Source organism: Sodiomyces alkalinus (assembly GCF_003711515.1).
Source record: "Sodiomyces alkalinus F11 unplaced genomic scaffold SODALscaffold_2, whole genome shotgun sequence".
Lineage (NCBI taxonomy): Eukaryota > Fungi > Ascomycota > Sordariomycetes > Glomerellales > Plectosphaerellaceae > Sodiomyces > Sodiomyces alkalinus.
The window spans coordinates 2,960,022-2,976,104 of NW_021167080.1; the positions used below are offsets into that span (position 1 = coordinate 2,960,022).

The window sequence follows — 16,083 nt, forward strand, 5'->3', positions numbered from 1 at the left end:
TTTGGACTGAGCAGGGGGGAGTCGGGGGACGGCCTACTGATGCAAGAAACTCTCCCGGCCCCATCATCTCCGAAGAAAGCCCATTTTAACGCCAACGTAAGTGAGAGGCAACAAAGCTAGAGGAAACAGAGGCAACGGATCCGGACCAAGCAGACCGGGGACAAGGTCATGCCAGTCCTCGGATGGAGAACACAAAGCGTGAACAAGCGAAGCAGAAGTCACTTGCAAGTACGAATACCTACGTTGTACGAACTACAAACCTACACAGACTCGAACCTCGGTGACGAAATCTGGCGATGCAAAATCAAAAAGGAGGACGGTTGGGCAAGACGAGCGTCGCCCAGCTGCGGCTATAAGTCGTGCCAAGTGACCGTTGGTCGGTTGGTCTACCGTTTGTTGGTCCGTTGGCGTGTTGGTGTGTTGGTCAGCCAAGGTCTGGCGGTCTGGGGGTTGCCGTGGGTTTCTGGTATGGGATCAGCGGAACAGTGAATGAAAGGGGCAACGAACAAGCCGGTGCCTCGTGGAATTCAGACCCGACCGTCTGGTTATGCCAATCCATCCTTGGCACAGCGAACGAATCGAACGACAAGAATGGTGCAGTCAAGTCTGTCAAAGACGGTGGATGACCACCCCTTAAAAAGGGGGGGAACTAGAAAGCCAATAACCGAGGCCTTGTAACCGCTTGAGACAAGTTCCTGTTAGGTCCATGTCATCTAAGTGAAAGAAACAGAAAGGAAAAGGACTTGTTTGCAGCTTGCTAGCTGCTACGCCTAATCCTGGGAATAGGACAGGACGAAACCCCGTCCCGTGTGTATGGTAGCGTATCATGTTGAGTAAACCGTGGACGAGGAAGACGGCGACGGCGCTTGTTACGGGAAGTCGTAGTCTGTAGACAGGACTTGTCGTTCTATGGCGCTTGATTTGATCGTATATCATGATCGCGAGTTGTCGGCGGCAGAAGAGTCGACGAGAGTCATGGAACGAGAGAAGATGATAGATTGAGAAGTTATCTTGATTCTTGATTCTTGACTATCCAGACACACTCCCGCCCCCCTTTGTGCTTGCTTCACCGTCTTTGTCCCCTACCCTTACCCCTACACCCTGCGGTTCGTTGACTCTTTCTTACAGAGCTGATCATTGCTCAAAGGACCACCGATGGGCCACCAGTCTACCATCTATCAGTTGAGTCTTCTACAATGTCATCGCGAGTACTACTCTCACAGATATGGCCCTTTGCATGGCCCGGAACCTCGTCAGCCGCATCAACCACATCAACCTCTCTGCTACTCGACTCCAAGTTAACCACAGACAAGAACGCCTCATCTGGAACCACTCCCTCCTTCGTCGACGTCGTCACATCCAAGGGCTTCAGATGGATCGTCTCTTGCATTCTCGCCGCTCTCGTCTTTCTCAGTCTTCTCTCCAACGGGGAACACATCTTCACAAGGTCCCCGATACCCATATCAGAACCTCAACGCCCGGGGAGCCGGACAATACTCTCTCACTCCCACCGCCTGGATGGTCCTGACGACGTCGACTGGTCGCGCTTCGCCTACGTCCAGTACGTCACAAACAGCGTCTATCTCTGCAACGCCGTCATGATCTTCGAAAGCCTACATCGCCTCCAGAGCAAAGCCGACCGGCTCATGATGTATCCTGCCTCGATGATGTCCCCGGACGCCACGGTGAGCTCCTCAGACGACCAGAGGCTTCTTATCAAGGCCCGTGACGAGTACGGCGTCAAGCTTGCTCCCATCCAAGTGCAACACAGAGATGGGTTTGACGGTATGGTTTCTCACTCTCGAGTTCATCGCCCCCTTTTTTTTGTTTTATATATATCTTTTTCTTTTTTCCATTTCACTCCATCTTGAATAACTCCCGGTCCACTAACAACCCCCTCTATTATCACAGACACATGGTCCGACTCGTTCACAAAACTCCTAGCCTTCAACCAAACCCAATACGACCGCGTCCTCTCCCTCGACTCCGACTCCACCATCCTCCAACCCATGGACGAGCTCTTCCTCCTCCCCCCGTGTCCCATCGCCATGCCTCGCGCCTACTGGCTCTTCCCGGGGAAGCCGATCCTGTCCTCGCAGATCATGCTCATCACCCCCTCGGCCGACGAGTTCGCCCGCGTCCAGCGCAGAATCGACTCCGCCGCCCCGGACGACTACGACATGGAGATCGTCAACTCCCTCTACAAGGACACCGCCCTCGTGCTCCCCCACCGGCCCTACGACCTGCTGACCGCCGAGTTCCGCCGCGACGCCGACCATCACGTCCCGTACCTCGGCTCCGACACGGAAGCCTGGGACGCCGTCGCCGTGTTCAACGAGGCCAAGTTTCTGCATTTCTCCGATTGGCCTGTTCCCAAGCCGTGGTTGGCTACGCCGGAGCAGTTGAGGAGGGAGAGGGAGCCTACATGCATGGGTAAGGATGACGAGGAGGGACAGGAGTGTAGTGAGAAGATTCTGTGGAACAAATGTTATACTGATTTCAGGGAAAGGCGCAAGGTACGTTCCCCCCTTTTTTCTTCACCCCCCTTTTCTTATTATTTGTATTTATTTATTTTACTCCCATGCCTCGACTCTGCTTTCTTTCTTCCACTCGATATACTTGGACACTGCACGAAACGTGTTGACATCACGACAGCGGGTTTGTGGCAAGGGAACATCCCGTCAAGGCCGCAGGTAGTCGCACACCCGGGAAGTTGGAACGCTTACGCTGTGCATCGAGACACAACATGAGGCTTGTTTCCAGCGCCACCGCACAAGATGTGGTGGTACTGCATGTTTTACGATTTTACAATCATTCACCTGGCTGGTCCATGGCTTCAAATTATCGTACTTGTATTTACCCTTTACCTATGATACCAGCACGAGGCGTAGACAGGCAGGGACGGACCCCGACGGTCAGGCGCTAGGCTATAATTTTGGACAATCATGCTGTTTTCTTTTCTATTTGCTTCTGCTATTTTCTTCCGGGCTTGGACACTCTGGGATGGTGTATAGATCAAATCGTTGACAAGAAGAGGCCGGCCTGACGCGATATTTTGTGCTACGAGTCAACTTGCCACTGTAGAGCACGAGTTCGATGCAGGGCGGCTCGAGGATATAGACAACAGGAGAGTCGTTCCGTATTTATTATCCAAGACAGAAAAGAAAACCTTCTCGGAAAGGGGAAATATAGGGCGTGTCGTGATGACTTTGTAGAATATATCAATTTTAATGTCCTCTTAAACGACCCCTTTTCTTGCAGTATACATAGCACTCAGCACCCAACATTGCAACATCTTCCACACATGTAACTAAGACCAGAAATGAGCATTAGTGAGGCTTCTTCCTGTGGTATAACCAACTAACATTCACATTATCATGGGAATCTAACCCTGAGAGCTTACCTACCATATCTTGGCATAACCCCTTTAGCATACCCCTGGCTCCCCTCTTTAGAGTCCACGTTTGTTATTGTCTTCACGGATCAATCTTTACAATGATAACTTACTTGTGCAGAACTATACTATTCACATTATCATGCTTCTTGTTCCTATCCTAAATTTTAGGCTGTGACTCTTTGCTCAGATACAGAGAGGTGCTTTGAATAGAGAAACTAACTACTTTAATGTCAATATAACTATATTCTCCCCATTCTCGGCGCCAACCCACCTTTCTTCTTTACCTTCCCCCCGTTCCGCTTTGCTGCTCCTTTCCACTATTGTCAGTAACTCTGTAGCAAGGAATAGCGACTCATCATACCCGTAAGGTGTTCTCTATGTGTTCATATAACTACAAGACTCATAAACATAGGAACTACTTATCAAGTTCATTAACACAAAGGAAGGCACAATATATCCACGTGACTATGACTTGAATCGGGCAGGTATTATAGATCCATGATCAATAAGTGAACAGTCATGGTCAGGCGGTACAGAATGGGACCTGGAAGCTGAATGATAACATCACGACTCGTGAATGACCCTCGATATACAATAAACAAGAGCAGGAGAGCGAAATAAAATAGCAAAGCGGAAAGAGCAGGCGCTACACTAGCTGCAATTCACCTATTATCACCTTTACACAATAGCCCAACCCTGAATAGAGAGAGTGGTTCATCAAAACGAACATGAAACCATCCGATTCATTATTACTCTTGCCCTCTCTCGAGGAAGGAACCTCAACTACACCTCCGCAAGGAAGGGACGAGTTGAGTCCATCGTGTCAACTCTGTAAGCGCAAAGCAACACCTCCTTCCCCTAAGCTATAAAAGCTCGTCTGTCCTAACCTCCCGAACCGAGCCCTTGGTGTAGCAGAAGAAGAAAACGCTCTGGATTCACATTCCATTCGCAAGTCACCAGCTTCCCTCCGCTACCAACAACCAAGGCTTGTTCTCTCTTCTGAAGGAAAGAAGAAAAAAAGAATGAACATGATGCCGCAGGGATATGTAGACGAGGCCTTCACAGTCCAGAATAATCAAAGCATGGTCCCGACCGAGTCACACATGTTGCCGCATGGTGACTGGGCCGAGGATCCAATGGTCAACGGCGCAGAGGAGGACGACGACGACGACGAAGAGTTGAGCGCCGTCATTTTCAACTTCAACACCGATATCTCTCCTGTCAAGGGAACCACTCCCTCCACGTTGGGATTGCCGTCGGGCCAAGACTCGAGGATGTTCGGACCTGATCATCTCCTCTTTGGCGGTCATGGTTTGGACGATACCATGCAGCAGACCCCAGAGCACAATACCAACGGTGGCATGGATAGCGACGCCAACACCCCCCTCGATAAGCAGAACGGCTTCTCCGGTGACCTGGGATCGATGGTGGTTGAGACCGAGGCCGTGGGTGAAACCTTGGATCCAAACGCCGAACCCTTCGACTTGGTAGGTCAACTGTCACACCAACCCCCCAGCTAGAGGCCATGCAAGTGCAGACCTCTCGCATTGGGTCTTCTCGTTTCTTTTTGTGACGTCGAGGCGCTGACCCCCCCAAAAACAACAGGAGCATATTTTGTCTTTCATCCCGGTTGACACAGAAGTCCGACCTTTTCTCCCCACGCCCCATCCCCCGCCCGCCCCGACAACCCCCGATCCTAGCAAGTGGGTTGACAGTCTCGCAGCATCGGCCGATCAGAACGGGACGACGGGGACCAAAAAGAGGAAGCGCGGGCAGATCTCAAACGACGACGACGACGTGCACTCGGATAACACGCCACCGCCGCCGCCGCCGCCGCCGCCGCCGCGAAAGCTGCCTCCCCCAACGTACCACGTCGTCCCGGTGTTCCCGCCCAAGCCGGACGTGACAGGGTACCGCGCCATCGAAGGCGACATGCCGGACGGCCCCTACCGCGAGCGCACGGCCAAGTACAACAACGACGCGAGCGCCTTGCTCAAGAACTGGCAGAGAGAGAAGAACAACGTCTCCGCCCAGGCGTCGCGCCTGCGGAAGGCGAACCGGCTGATCGAGGTCGGCGAACTCCTGGCCCAAGCTCGCGCAGAGTGTGCCTTCTGGCGCGGCATGGCTATGAATCGTGGAGCTGCCGAGAAGGCTTGGTCCGGTCTGCCCCCGTCGGAGAGGGGGGAATGGGTAGCGTTGAACCGGATGGACCCAAGGGAGTTGAAGGAAGGTGGTGCGGCGAAGCAGGAGGACGAGGATACATAGATGATGGTCTCAATTTCCTTCATGAGAGCCATCATCCACCATATGGCACATGGGGCCAGTGTGGTATGCAATCCCACCTGCCTAGGCATTCCCTAGGTATTCCCATGCAGTGTTTGGAGAATGAGCCCTCCAGAAATGACAAAGACAGAAAGAGCCTTGAGTGCCATATTGACCCCTTGGGCTTTGTTGATGTGTTGCCTTGCTGACATTAAGCAAAGCATTCGCCGTGATGATGATATTCTGGATGACGGATAAAGAGGCGTGGAAGAGATGGTGGTTTGCGCATTGAGAGAAATGTGAGTAATGGAGCGCGCGCACTCTATGTCAAAGAGCAAGGGCGGAAGGAGAGCCACAGATGAATTTGTGACGCCCCTTCGGGCCCTTCCACCCTACTCGGGTCTCGCCATGCAAAGAACGCGCAGTATTAGGTCGGTCTCTTCTCTTAGTTAGCAAGGAATGTCAGTAAGTAAATAGAGAATATACCTAACTAGACGGGTAGAAACACGGTGATGATATCATAAGCTCGGTAAGAGATTATGGTTCTGCGGTATTGTTCCTAAGCGTGTTAGTAAAATTATCTTCCTGCGTGACTTAGTATTATAAACCTGTAAAGGATAACGGATAGGAGGGATGGATAAAAGGCTGGACGTGAGGAAAAAGAAAAGGCTAGGATAATAGGAGAGGTAGAAAAGAAGAGTTAGAGAAGTGAGGAAAAAGTAATAATATAAGAAGAAGATAGAAGGAGGTTATTGCCTGCCTACCGCGCACTTACATTAATTCAGTGCTTGATATTCCTGCCTAAGAACTTTAGAAGGCAGGGGCTAAAATAATCATAACCGGACTATCATATGCGCTTATAGATTAAAGAGACAAAAGAAGCAGTGATGCCTTTGGTGTTGACTGATTCTCTTGATTGTGTGTAGAAGATGGGAGGATATCAGCTTAGTCTGGGGGAGTTGATGGCTTTTAAAGGAGAGGAAAGGAGAGGAGGGGAGAGAAACCAAAGTATAAATAAAGTAGACTGATTAGTCTGTGTAATAAAACTTGGATATGGCTAGGAGTAAAAACGGAGGTAAAAAGAGAGAGAAGTTAATGGATACTTACGTGATTAGGAAGAAGTACCCCTTGGGTGAATATGATAAGAAGGAAAGCAGGTGAGCAAGGGATAGGTAGAGATAGTTGGAGTTGGGAAAGTGTGCGCTATCCTTCTGATCCATCCCAGCTCGAGGAAGGTAGAAGAAGAAAGGCAAAAACTGGAAGGTAAAAAGGAAGACTCTGAGCAAGGCATGGAGATGTTATTAAAGCTGTAAGCAAGAGAGCGCGTCTCTGATAGCCGTGAGGTAAAGACGGAGGAGGGAGAGTTCAGGGTACCTTAACCCAAAGACCGGCAGTGAGATGGTGAGAAAGTGATGGAGGTTACAAAGTAGCGGATCCACAGTAGAACCCTCGAAGGGAGTTAGGTAAGGTACCTTACCTAAGGTAGGTAGTATGGAATACATCGATGCCTCGTATAGAGACGTACAGATTCCCCTTCCAAGAGTCCAGAAACCTCAGTTTATAGCACTGCGAGGCAGGCACGTAAGCTCACTTACTTCTCTTCTATCTGACGACAAAGTTACAGCTGCCTTGAAAAGAATCCAGCTCCTTCTCAGAGAAGAACCCCCTGAGTTACCTTATGTACAGGCGAGTCCAAGCATGTGTGGGCATATCAATCTATTCCACTTCCGAGAACCTGTCTAAATTATCCATCTCCATCTTTTCGACTCGTCTTCTCCGTCTATCTATATTCGTCACCCCCTCCTTCTCTCATGCCCAGGCATCCCGAGTTCCACCCAGTAGGCAACTCCTCCCAAAGTAACCCACGGGGGAAAGATCTCGTGCCACGGTTGGTTGGGATGGAAATAGGGGGTTGAAGAAAGTCCCCAAACGGCCAACGCTGCGCCAGTTTTCCATCTTACATGTGGTGGGAAAACAAGAGATCAGGAAAACAAATGCAAAGGTACATGAGCAAAAATTTACATTGAAACAGAAAAAGAACAAAACATTAAAAAATCAAAAAAGAAATTGAGAACGTCTCGTTCTCCTCTTAGAAAGTGGACACCGCCACCGCGATGGCTTGCGTCTCAGAATGCGAGATCGATACGCTGACATCCTTCAGACCAGCCTTCCTGGCAGCAACGGCAGCATCACCGTGGAGCTAGATAAACCGAGTTAGCATCGTCTTCTCCAAGAAAAAAAAAAAACACAAGGCATCTTTGGGTGCAATACATACCCTAACAACTGGTGCGCCCTCCTCGTTCCTCGCAATCTCAATATCCTTGAGTGCCGCACCCGCGCCCTTGCTGGCCACGCCAAGAGACTTGAACACAGCCTCCTTGGCGCTCCACCGCCCCGCGAACGAGCTCTGCGGGCTCGGCGCCCGCCGGCAGTACGCAATCTCGGCCGCCGTGAAGTTCCTCTCCACAAACGTGTCGTTGTCGACGTTGACGGCCGCAATGTCCTCGACGTCGACCCCGACCTTGGAGTTGCTCGACGCCATCTTCTTGCCCAGCGCCTCCATCATCTCCTGCGTCGCCTGCGCCGCGCCGGGCTTCGCCGTCTTCTCCGACAGCTTCATGAAATTGCTCGGGTACGTCAGCGCCGACGACTTCTTGTCCTCCGTCACGCGCGCCTCCGGGTTCAGCAGCACCTTGCTGAGCTGCTCCTCGCTGTACGGCGGGTCCGACTTGGCCACGAACAGCGAGTTGTTGACCAGCCCGTTGTGGAAGAACCGGTACGTCTTCTTCTGCCGCGCCTCCACCTTGGCCGCGTACGCCGCGTACGTCTTCTCGTCCAGCACCGCGAACAGGTACTTGGCGTGCACGCCGATCGCCTGCGCGCCCTTCTGCCCGAAACCAAACGACGTCACCGAGAACGCCTTGATGCCGTCTGTCTGGATGCTGCGGCTGGGGTACATGATGAGGTCGAACTGCTCCATCACCGGGTCGACGTTGTCGGCGTTCCGGTTGCCCGGCACCAGGCCCGTGTTGAGCACCTGCAGGCAGCCGTTCATCATCCACGCTCCGGCCGCTCCCTTGGGGTGACCCGTGAGGTACTTCTGGAAGATGCCGAGCACCGCGTTGCCCTTCTTGCGCCCGAGGTGCTTGAGCTGCTGGCAAATCACCGACGACTCGTTCTTGTCGTTGGCCTTGGTCGACGTGCCGTGGAAAGACGCCACGCCCAAGTCGTCGACTGTGAGACCCCACGTCGCGAGCGCGCCCCGGAGCGGCGCGATGGTCGAGTCGTTCTTCCAGAAGTTGTTGCCGAGACTCCTGAGGACGTCCTTCTCTTGCCTCTGCGCCTCCTTCTCGATGTGCGTCGCCCGCGAATGCGCATACTCCTTCTCGTCGAACTCGTGGCCCTGCGCCTTCATCGCCTCGACCTCGTCGTACAGGTACTCCAGCTCCGACTCCTGCCACTGCTTAATCTGCTTCTTGCGCAGCTCGATCTGCCGCCGGCGGTAGTTCATGTCGAGCAGGGGCGACGGGAACTTGCCGGCATGTTCGCGCGCAGTGGTGAGCACACCCTGCCCGGGCGCGGGGACGGACCGGCCGATCTTGTCCGTCGCCGTCGTGGTCAGGGCAACAATGCCGTGGATGGGAACACCCATGTCAAGGGCGAGCTGCGCCGTCATGAGGATCTGGACACCGCAGCCCTGAGACTCCATGAAGCCGTTACGGGTGGTAGTGGTGGGTCGAGACATTTCCGCAGGCGTACGTCCGTGGGCAAACTCATCGGCGGCGTTGCTGGTCGCCTTCATGTTGGCGAATTCGTAAGAGCCTTCCTCGCCGAGGTCATCGAAGCCACCAACGAAAACGACCTTGGCCTTGCCTTCCATGATCGTCTCGTAGCCAATGTCAACCGACTCGACCGAAGTAGCGCACGCGCCGACAGGCGTCTTGATGGGACCCGACGAGGAGATGAGAAGCATGTTCACCCAGGCCGCCATGGTGTTGATGAACGACTCCTGCAGAATGTCGTTCTGGACCGGCTTGTCCAGGAAACGGTCGCGGTGCATACCCCGCAGAGCACCGGCTCCACCCATACCGGAGCCGATGCAGTTACCAACCTCGGAGACGTGCACATACTTGTAGAACTCGTAGGGATCGGTGATGCCGGAGGAAAGCAGCGCCTCGGCCACGGACACGAGAACGAAAAGGGTGACGGGATCGACCTGGTCGACAATGTCCTCGGGGACGCCGTATCGCTTGGCGTCCCAGCCAGTGGGGATCTGGCCAGCCACGAGGCGGTCGAAGCGAAGCGCCTTGGGGATCCAGAGACCAGCGCCCTTCTTCATGCGGACAGTGTACTCGCCCGAGTCGGGGATCTCGAAAATCTCCACCTTGTCGCCATGCTCGCGCTTGAACTCCTCCGCCGTCTCCTTGGACGCCTCGAAGGGCTCGAGGTCCTCCTCGATGACAACCTCGTGGAGCAGTTGCTTCTTCTCGGGGTCGTAGCCGCCAAACAATTCGGGTTCGATGAGACGGATACCGGAGTGTTCCAGAATGTGCTTCTCGTACTTCTGCTTGATGTCCTTGTCGTCAACGGGCTCGCCGGTCTTGGCGTCGACCCAGCCAGAGTAGGGCTTGCCCTTGATGGGTCCGTTGTGGTTCTTGATGAGACCCATGATCCAGGCCATCTCGACGCAGCCCTCGAGGGAGAACTCGCCGTAGGCCTCCATCTCCCACCGGGTGCGAGAGTTGCCCCAGGGCCCGACTTCGGCAAAGCCAGTGACGACGACGACCTTGTCCAAGTCGACCATGCCCTTCAGCTGATCGTGGAGAGGGGCGACTTCGGTCTCCCAGTCGGGAAGAGGCGGGAAGTCGAACTTGATGTTGGCGCGCGGCTCGATGACCTTCTTCTTGTACAGGAGCTCCGAATCGGCACCGTTGACCACCTTGTTCTCGATGGCATTCTCCTTGGCAACGGCGCGACGCACTTCGCTCGTCTCCATGATATCCTTCCGCAGCCTCGTCATGGTCTCGTTGAGGTTGGGGATGAACTGGAGACCGCCGTTCAAGTCGGCAAACACGGGTTCGGACTGGCAAAGGTCCACAATGGTAGGAGACATGAGACCCAGCAGGTTGAACGCCATCTCCTGCTGCGAGAAAGTGCGGACGCCGAAGGCCTCGACGCCCTCGGCGACGACGTTGTTGCCGCTCATGAGGCCCGTACCACGGGTCCAGCCGATAACAGCGCCGCAGATGGTGAGGTAGTTGCCCCAGTCCTCCGAGTACCATCGGTTGAACAGCGTCTCCAGAGCCAGCTTGGACTCCGAGTAGAGACCGTCGTTGCCGAACGTGCCGTGGTTGGGGGACAGGGGGAGGACCACCTGGGCGGGACGAGTCTCGAAACCGTGCTCCGCCTTCTGGGTCTTGACGCAGCCCAGCAGGCGGAGAAGGTTGGTCAACATGATCCTGTGAGCCAACTCGGACTTGGAGTCGATGTTGTCAATCTGGCGACCGTTCTCGGAGATGGCCGCGAAGGGGACAATGAAGTCCAGATCCCAGCCGAGACCCGACTTGGCGTCGTAGATGTACTCAACCAACGCCTCGACGTCCTGCTTGCTTCCCTGGTTGAAAGGCACCACGACGAGCTGAGAGCCACGGGAACCGTACCTGGTGTACATGGACTGGTAGTATTCCGTGACCTCACGAGAGAACCGGCTGGTGGTGACGATGACCTTTGCACCGCCGCTGATGAGGCCCTGGAGAACCTCAGCTCCGATGGAACCAGCACCGGCACCGGTCATCAGGACGTACTTGTCCTGGTACGTCACGCCGTTCTTCGCGGTCTCCTCGAGGCAGTTGAGGTAGACAGCGGTGAGCTTCTTGCTGTAGTCCCAGCCGTGCAGGGTCTTGCGCTTCAGGTGCAGGAAGGGAATGGTCTCAACCTTGCCCTTGCTAGGACCGTTGGCCTTGACCTTCTTGACGCCGTTGGGCTTTCCGCCGTCCTTGGGAATGATTTGGCTCTCGCTCATGGCGAGAGACCGCAGGACGTCACCGTACAGGCTCTTGATCTCCAATTGCGAGCTCTTGGACATCTTGTGCTGTTCCTTGATGAGCTTGTAGATGCGCTTCAGGTCGTTCTGCACCTTGGTCCTGTTGCCGTACTCGGAAATCTTGCCACCCTCAGCCATCTGCTGGACGTAGTGCTCCAACTTGCGGCAGCTGGGTCGGTTCGTCTCTTCGTAGTTCAGGTTACCCTTGGCATCGACGGTGGTGCGAGGCCCGGTGGGAATGGCGACGTCCTTGTACACTGGCGAGATATCGAGGACGTCCTTGCAGTTCTCGATGAGCAGCAGGCCGAGTTCCTGGGCAAGCTTGTAGGTCTCGCCGCGCTCGGTAGGGCAGTTGTCCATGTGGTACTGCATGAAGTCGAGCAGAGTAGGGTTCGACCGGTTCATGATGCGAATGCAGCGGCTGACGATTTCTCTATCGACGGCCTTGAGACGACCGAAAATGACGTCGAAGTACATGTGCAGGGCGTCCTGGCGGGCCCAATTCCAGGCGGAGTCGTAGGTACGGGCCTTGAGGGGGCTGAAGACGGGCTGGATGCCCGAAGCGTAGAAGTCGCCGTGCTCGACGGTCCAGAGATCGAGCTGAGCTTGGAGCACCTTCTCGGTTTGCTGAGAGTTGATGAAGGCCTTGTCGCCGGCCCGGAGGTCCAGCTTGAGATATCTCGCCAGAAGCTCAAGCTGCTGCTTGAACAAGGCCCTCTGGTCCTTGGTCAAGGCATCGATGGCGGCAGGGTCCATCATCATGCCGCCACCGGCGCCGGCGTCGGGGCCTGCCGCGGCGGCAGTCGAGAGGCTGATGCCGGCGCTGGCAGCATACTTTTGTGTGACGTCGTCGAGGAAAGCTTTCGCGTCTCCTTCGGAGCCCAAGCGGGCCGCGGGCTCCATGGTGAGTGCCAGGAGCAGGGCACCATCCTGCCTACCGGAGGCCAAACCCCACCTTGTCTCCAGGTATTTGCGGGCGGCAGTGATGTTGAAACCACCAGGCATCTTCGACGAAATCATGCGAGCAATGAGGGCCTGGGACTGCTTGCCGAGCTGCCCGTCAAATGTAGCCTGCATGGCAGCGCCCAGTTCGTCGAGTGGGGTATCTTCGGGCTTCTCTGGAGTGGAACCGAACTCCTTTCCGAGGTCGCCGAGGATTTCGTTTTGTAGTGTCGATTTGCCTGCCATGTGTCAGTCTCCACACACAAGTCACTTCAGGGGAGAGACGAGGAGATGGCAGCATGTACTCACCACCAACAAGGTCCTTGATGGCTTTGCCCATCGGTATCTCGGTCATGGGCTTCTTCAGTTTCTGGGCGATGAGAGCGCGCACGATGTCGACGGCTTGGACGGGGGCATCGGGCACTTGAGCAGCGGGGCCAGCACCGGGAGGAGGCGCGGCTGCTGCGGGTGCTGCGGCGGTCGGGGCTGCGGCGGCAGGAGCAGAGCCACTGGGGGCTGCCGCAGGCTCGGGCTCATCTTCAACAGGGTCGACATCGTAGTAAATCTCCTTGGCATCCTTGTTGTAGCAGAGAATCTGTCGCTGGACGGACTTGGCGGCATCGTAGGCCTCGTACTTGGAGGCTAGGGTTCGCTTCGCCATGACGCCGAGGGTGTCGGCCGGACCGATTTCGACTACGCGCTCGGCGTTCCTTTCGGCGAGGAAGACATCTTGTGTCTCGATCCACCTCACAGGTGATGCGAATTGGTAGGCGAGGAGCTCGATGAGGAGGGTGTGAGCAAGCTCTTGCTCGACTTCGGGACGCATGTTGGTGGAATTAGAGAGCTCGGTGGCTCAACTGGAGATAACAGGATGATGGTGTTTGTTGCTGGGAGGAGGATGTTGATATCTCCACGTCGCCCAAAGGTCGACTTGTCAGTCCACCAAATGTTCCGAGCGGCTGAGTTGTATTAAAACGATGTATGAAAAATGTACCGAGAGAACAGGACCAGCAAGCCGAGGGCTGGGGGAGGACTGGTGACCTGAGGCAATGGTACTTGGGAAAGAAATTTGGTAGTTAAAAGTGTGTACGAAAGTAATAATAGGGTCGGGGAGACGAGGAGAGACAAGACAAGAAGAGGAGGGAGTCAAGGCAGATAGATAGAGCGAGGGATAGGGTGCTAGGACCTGATGATTAATCTCTGCTGATTAAACTGCCACAGAGCTCGATGGCTTATCGAGAGAAGGGGAGGAAGATGTTGAAGGGGGAAGAAAATGTCCGTGGTGGTACTGAGGGTGTGGCTGTCGGAGGAGAGGAAGTGAAGGACCAAGGAATGGGTGGGTGCTGGCTACACTTTGCGGTCGTGTCTCGTCTCACTGGCTACACGCGTCGCACTGAGGGAAGGAGGTAAAAAAAATTGGACCACAAGTGGTTGTTGCAGTACCAACCATAGGCTACCTGCTCTGGACGTTACAGCGAGTCGGCTCCAGTACGTACGTACCAAGACATCTGGTCCCATCATTGAGGGATGTGTGTGAGAGCAGCTACGCTACGATGTGGGAAGCTTGGGTCCTCAACCATATTCATACGCTAAGCCCAAGGTAGTTTACCCACGTCAGGGGAAGGGACCCATCAGCGACGCGATGGCAATTTTATTGGAACAGGGGATAAGGGAAGGGAGGTCTGCCGTCATTACAAAGTACAACGTACTGGGGTATCTGTACCAACCCCCGTAGATACCTAGATGTATCTGTACGAAGTACCCGTACGGGTACACGACAAACCCATGGTTGGATTTGGGGTCGACGTGCTGGCACCAAAAAATCCTGACGTGCCCCCAACATGTTCGTCCATCCAATTTATGCCTTTCTGATTCCTATCGCAACATACCTCAGTTCAAATCAATTTCCTTTCGGTATTGGTTGCGGAACTGTCCTAGAACCAGCAAGAAAAAAGGTCCCCCTCCTTCCAGCTTTGAGTCTTATTATATTTGCTATCAGTGTTGTCCAGAACATCTTAGGCGATGAAAGCTCAAAAATCAGATCAGAGGCAGCTCTAGTGCGATTTTGGACTCGTATAGTAGTAACCCGTAGTACGGGTACATACTTCGTGCTAGTACATCGCTAAGATTGGGCCTGCAGCGGATGTGGTCCCCAGACATGACATTACCGGGGAAGGCGGCCGAGGTGGGCCAGAAGAGGGCCATGACATGATGTACATGTACTTGTGTCCGAATGCTTGGTTAGCACGTCAGGCTAAGGTAAGAATCTCCTTATTAACTTCGGATTGATACGGAGGTTTTTTTCTTGCTCTGCTGTCCTTTGGCTATCGGTGTGTTGGGGCAAAAACGGATATTATGCCCTGCTCCCCTCGGTCCGTCCCTGAGTGCCAGAGCTCCCGAGTCCCTCGTGGAGCGGGTGGTTGTTATGAGACGAACATTGTTCGCTCTTTTTGTTGTTACCGCAGGTTTCGGATGCACGAATTTGTTGAACTTGTGGTTGGAAATAAGGCCATTGACTCGAGAAAATACTGTCGGTCAGCATAAGTCCTGATGCCTGCCTAGCTTGCAGCTTTGCCCCCCCTCTGGCCGCGGTCGGTAATAGCTGGTTACTGATATTGCTGGAGAATGCGCTGCAGGTCCTTCAACATCAGTTATTATATGCAATCACAGAAGCTCTCAAGTCTCGCATCTCCCATCTCCCATCTCCCACTACCGATTCACCTTTCCGACTCCCGTAAGTCTCAGACGTATTCGCACTTCGTCCGGCATCAAGCCGAGATCGCAGGGTACGCGGGGAGAGGTTCTCCCCCTAGCTGAGCTGAATCCCTTCATTCCTCTTCGCCACGAGTCGTATGACGGAGTATCCGTAGAAATGCCTGCTCCATAGCCTTTTTTAGACGTGGATCATATCGCAAGCAAGGTGGAGTCGTGGTGATCGTCTCAGCATCGTTGCACGTCTGTACCGTCACAGTACATGTACTTGCCACCTCGTTGGGGCCTCCACCCACCATTGATGGGAAATGAGCCCAAGGCTACTGCGTAATAGGAGGTAGGGGAAGCTGACTGACCGCCTACTGAATCCAGCGACGAAGGACAAATTACTTTAACACCGGTACTACCGGACAACAACGACAAGTGATGTATTACCTATGGGCTAAGGTATGCAAGAGAACTTAAGGAGCGAGGTTGAACTTCTAGATTCGACTTGTAAAGTCAATTGGGCTAGTTGCGCAAAAGTTACCATTGACATGCCAAGAAAGCAATAGCTGAATAAAAGGGAGACTAATGGACCAGCAAAGTCTATATACATACAGCTACACTTACACCGCTGAAATACTGCAGTTCAGAGACACAATAGGCAACAGCTGTATGCGTACTCGCAACATACTATAACGTGAGATAGATAGCAAGACGATGGAAGTGTACAACGTATGCCTAT

At 54.0% G+C, this 16,083-nt stretch overlaps 3 protein-coding genes across 3 annotated transcripts; 2 read left to right on the forward strand and 1 right to left on the reverse strand.

The window, feature by feature from the left end:
• Positions 1-1,196: 1,196 nt before the first annotated feature.
• SODALDRAFT_322025 (nucleotide-diphospho-sugar transferase) lies at positions 1,197-2,697 on the forward strand (the record flags this gene model as incomplete). Its single annotated transcript, XM_028609677.1, has 3 exons — positions 1,197-1,785; positions 1,912-2,516; positions 2,656-2,697. 3 exons carry the CDS (start codon positions 1,197-1,199, stop codon positions 2,695-2,697), a joined length of 1,236 nt encoding a protein of 411 aa, XP_028468538.1.
• Positions 2,698-4,154: 1,457 nt separating this feature from the next.
• Positions 4,155-5,015, forward strand: SODALDRAFT_330471 (hypothetical protein). Its single transcript, XM_028611202.1, has one exon. The coding sequence runs from the start codon at positions 4,420-4,422 to the stop codon at positions 4,915-4,917; it is 498 nt and encodes a 165-aa protein (XP_028468539.1). The 5' UTR covers positions 4,155-4,419; the 3' UTR covers positions 4,918-5,015.
• A 2,733-nt stretch (positions 5,016-7,748) lies between these two features.
• Positions 7,749-13,470, reverse strand: SODALDRAFT_272137 (fatty acid synthase subunit alpha reductase; the record flags this gene model as incomplete). Its single annotated transcript, XM_028607816.1, has 3 exons — positions 7,749-7,859; positions 7,935-12,883; positions 12,954-13,470. 3 exons carry the CDS (start codon positions 13,468-13,470, stop codon positions 7,749-7,751), a joined length of 5,577 nt encoding a protein of 1,858 aa, XP_028468540.1.
• Positions 13,471-16,083: the final 2,613 nt, after the last annotated feature.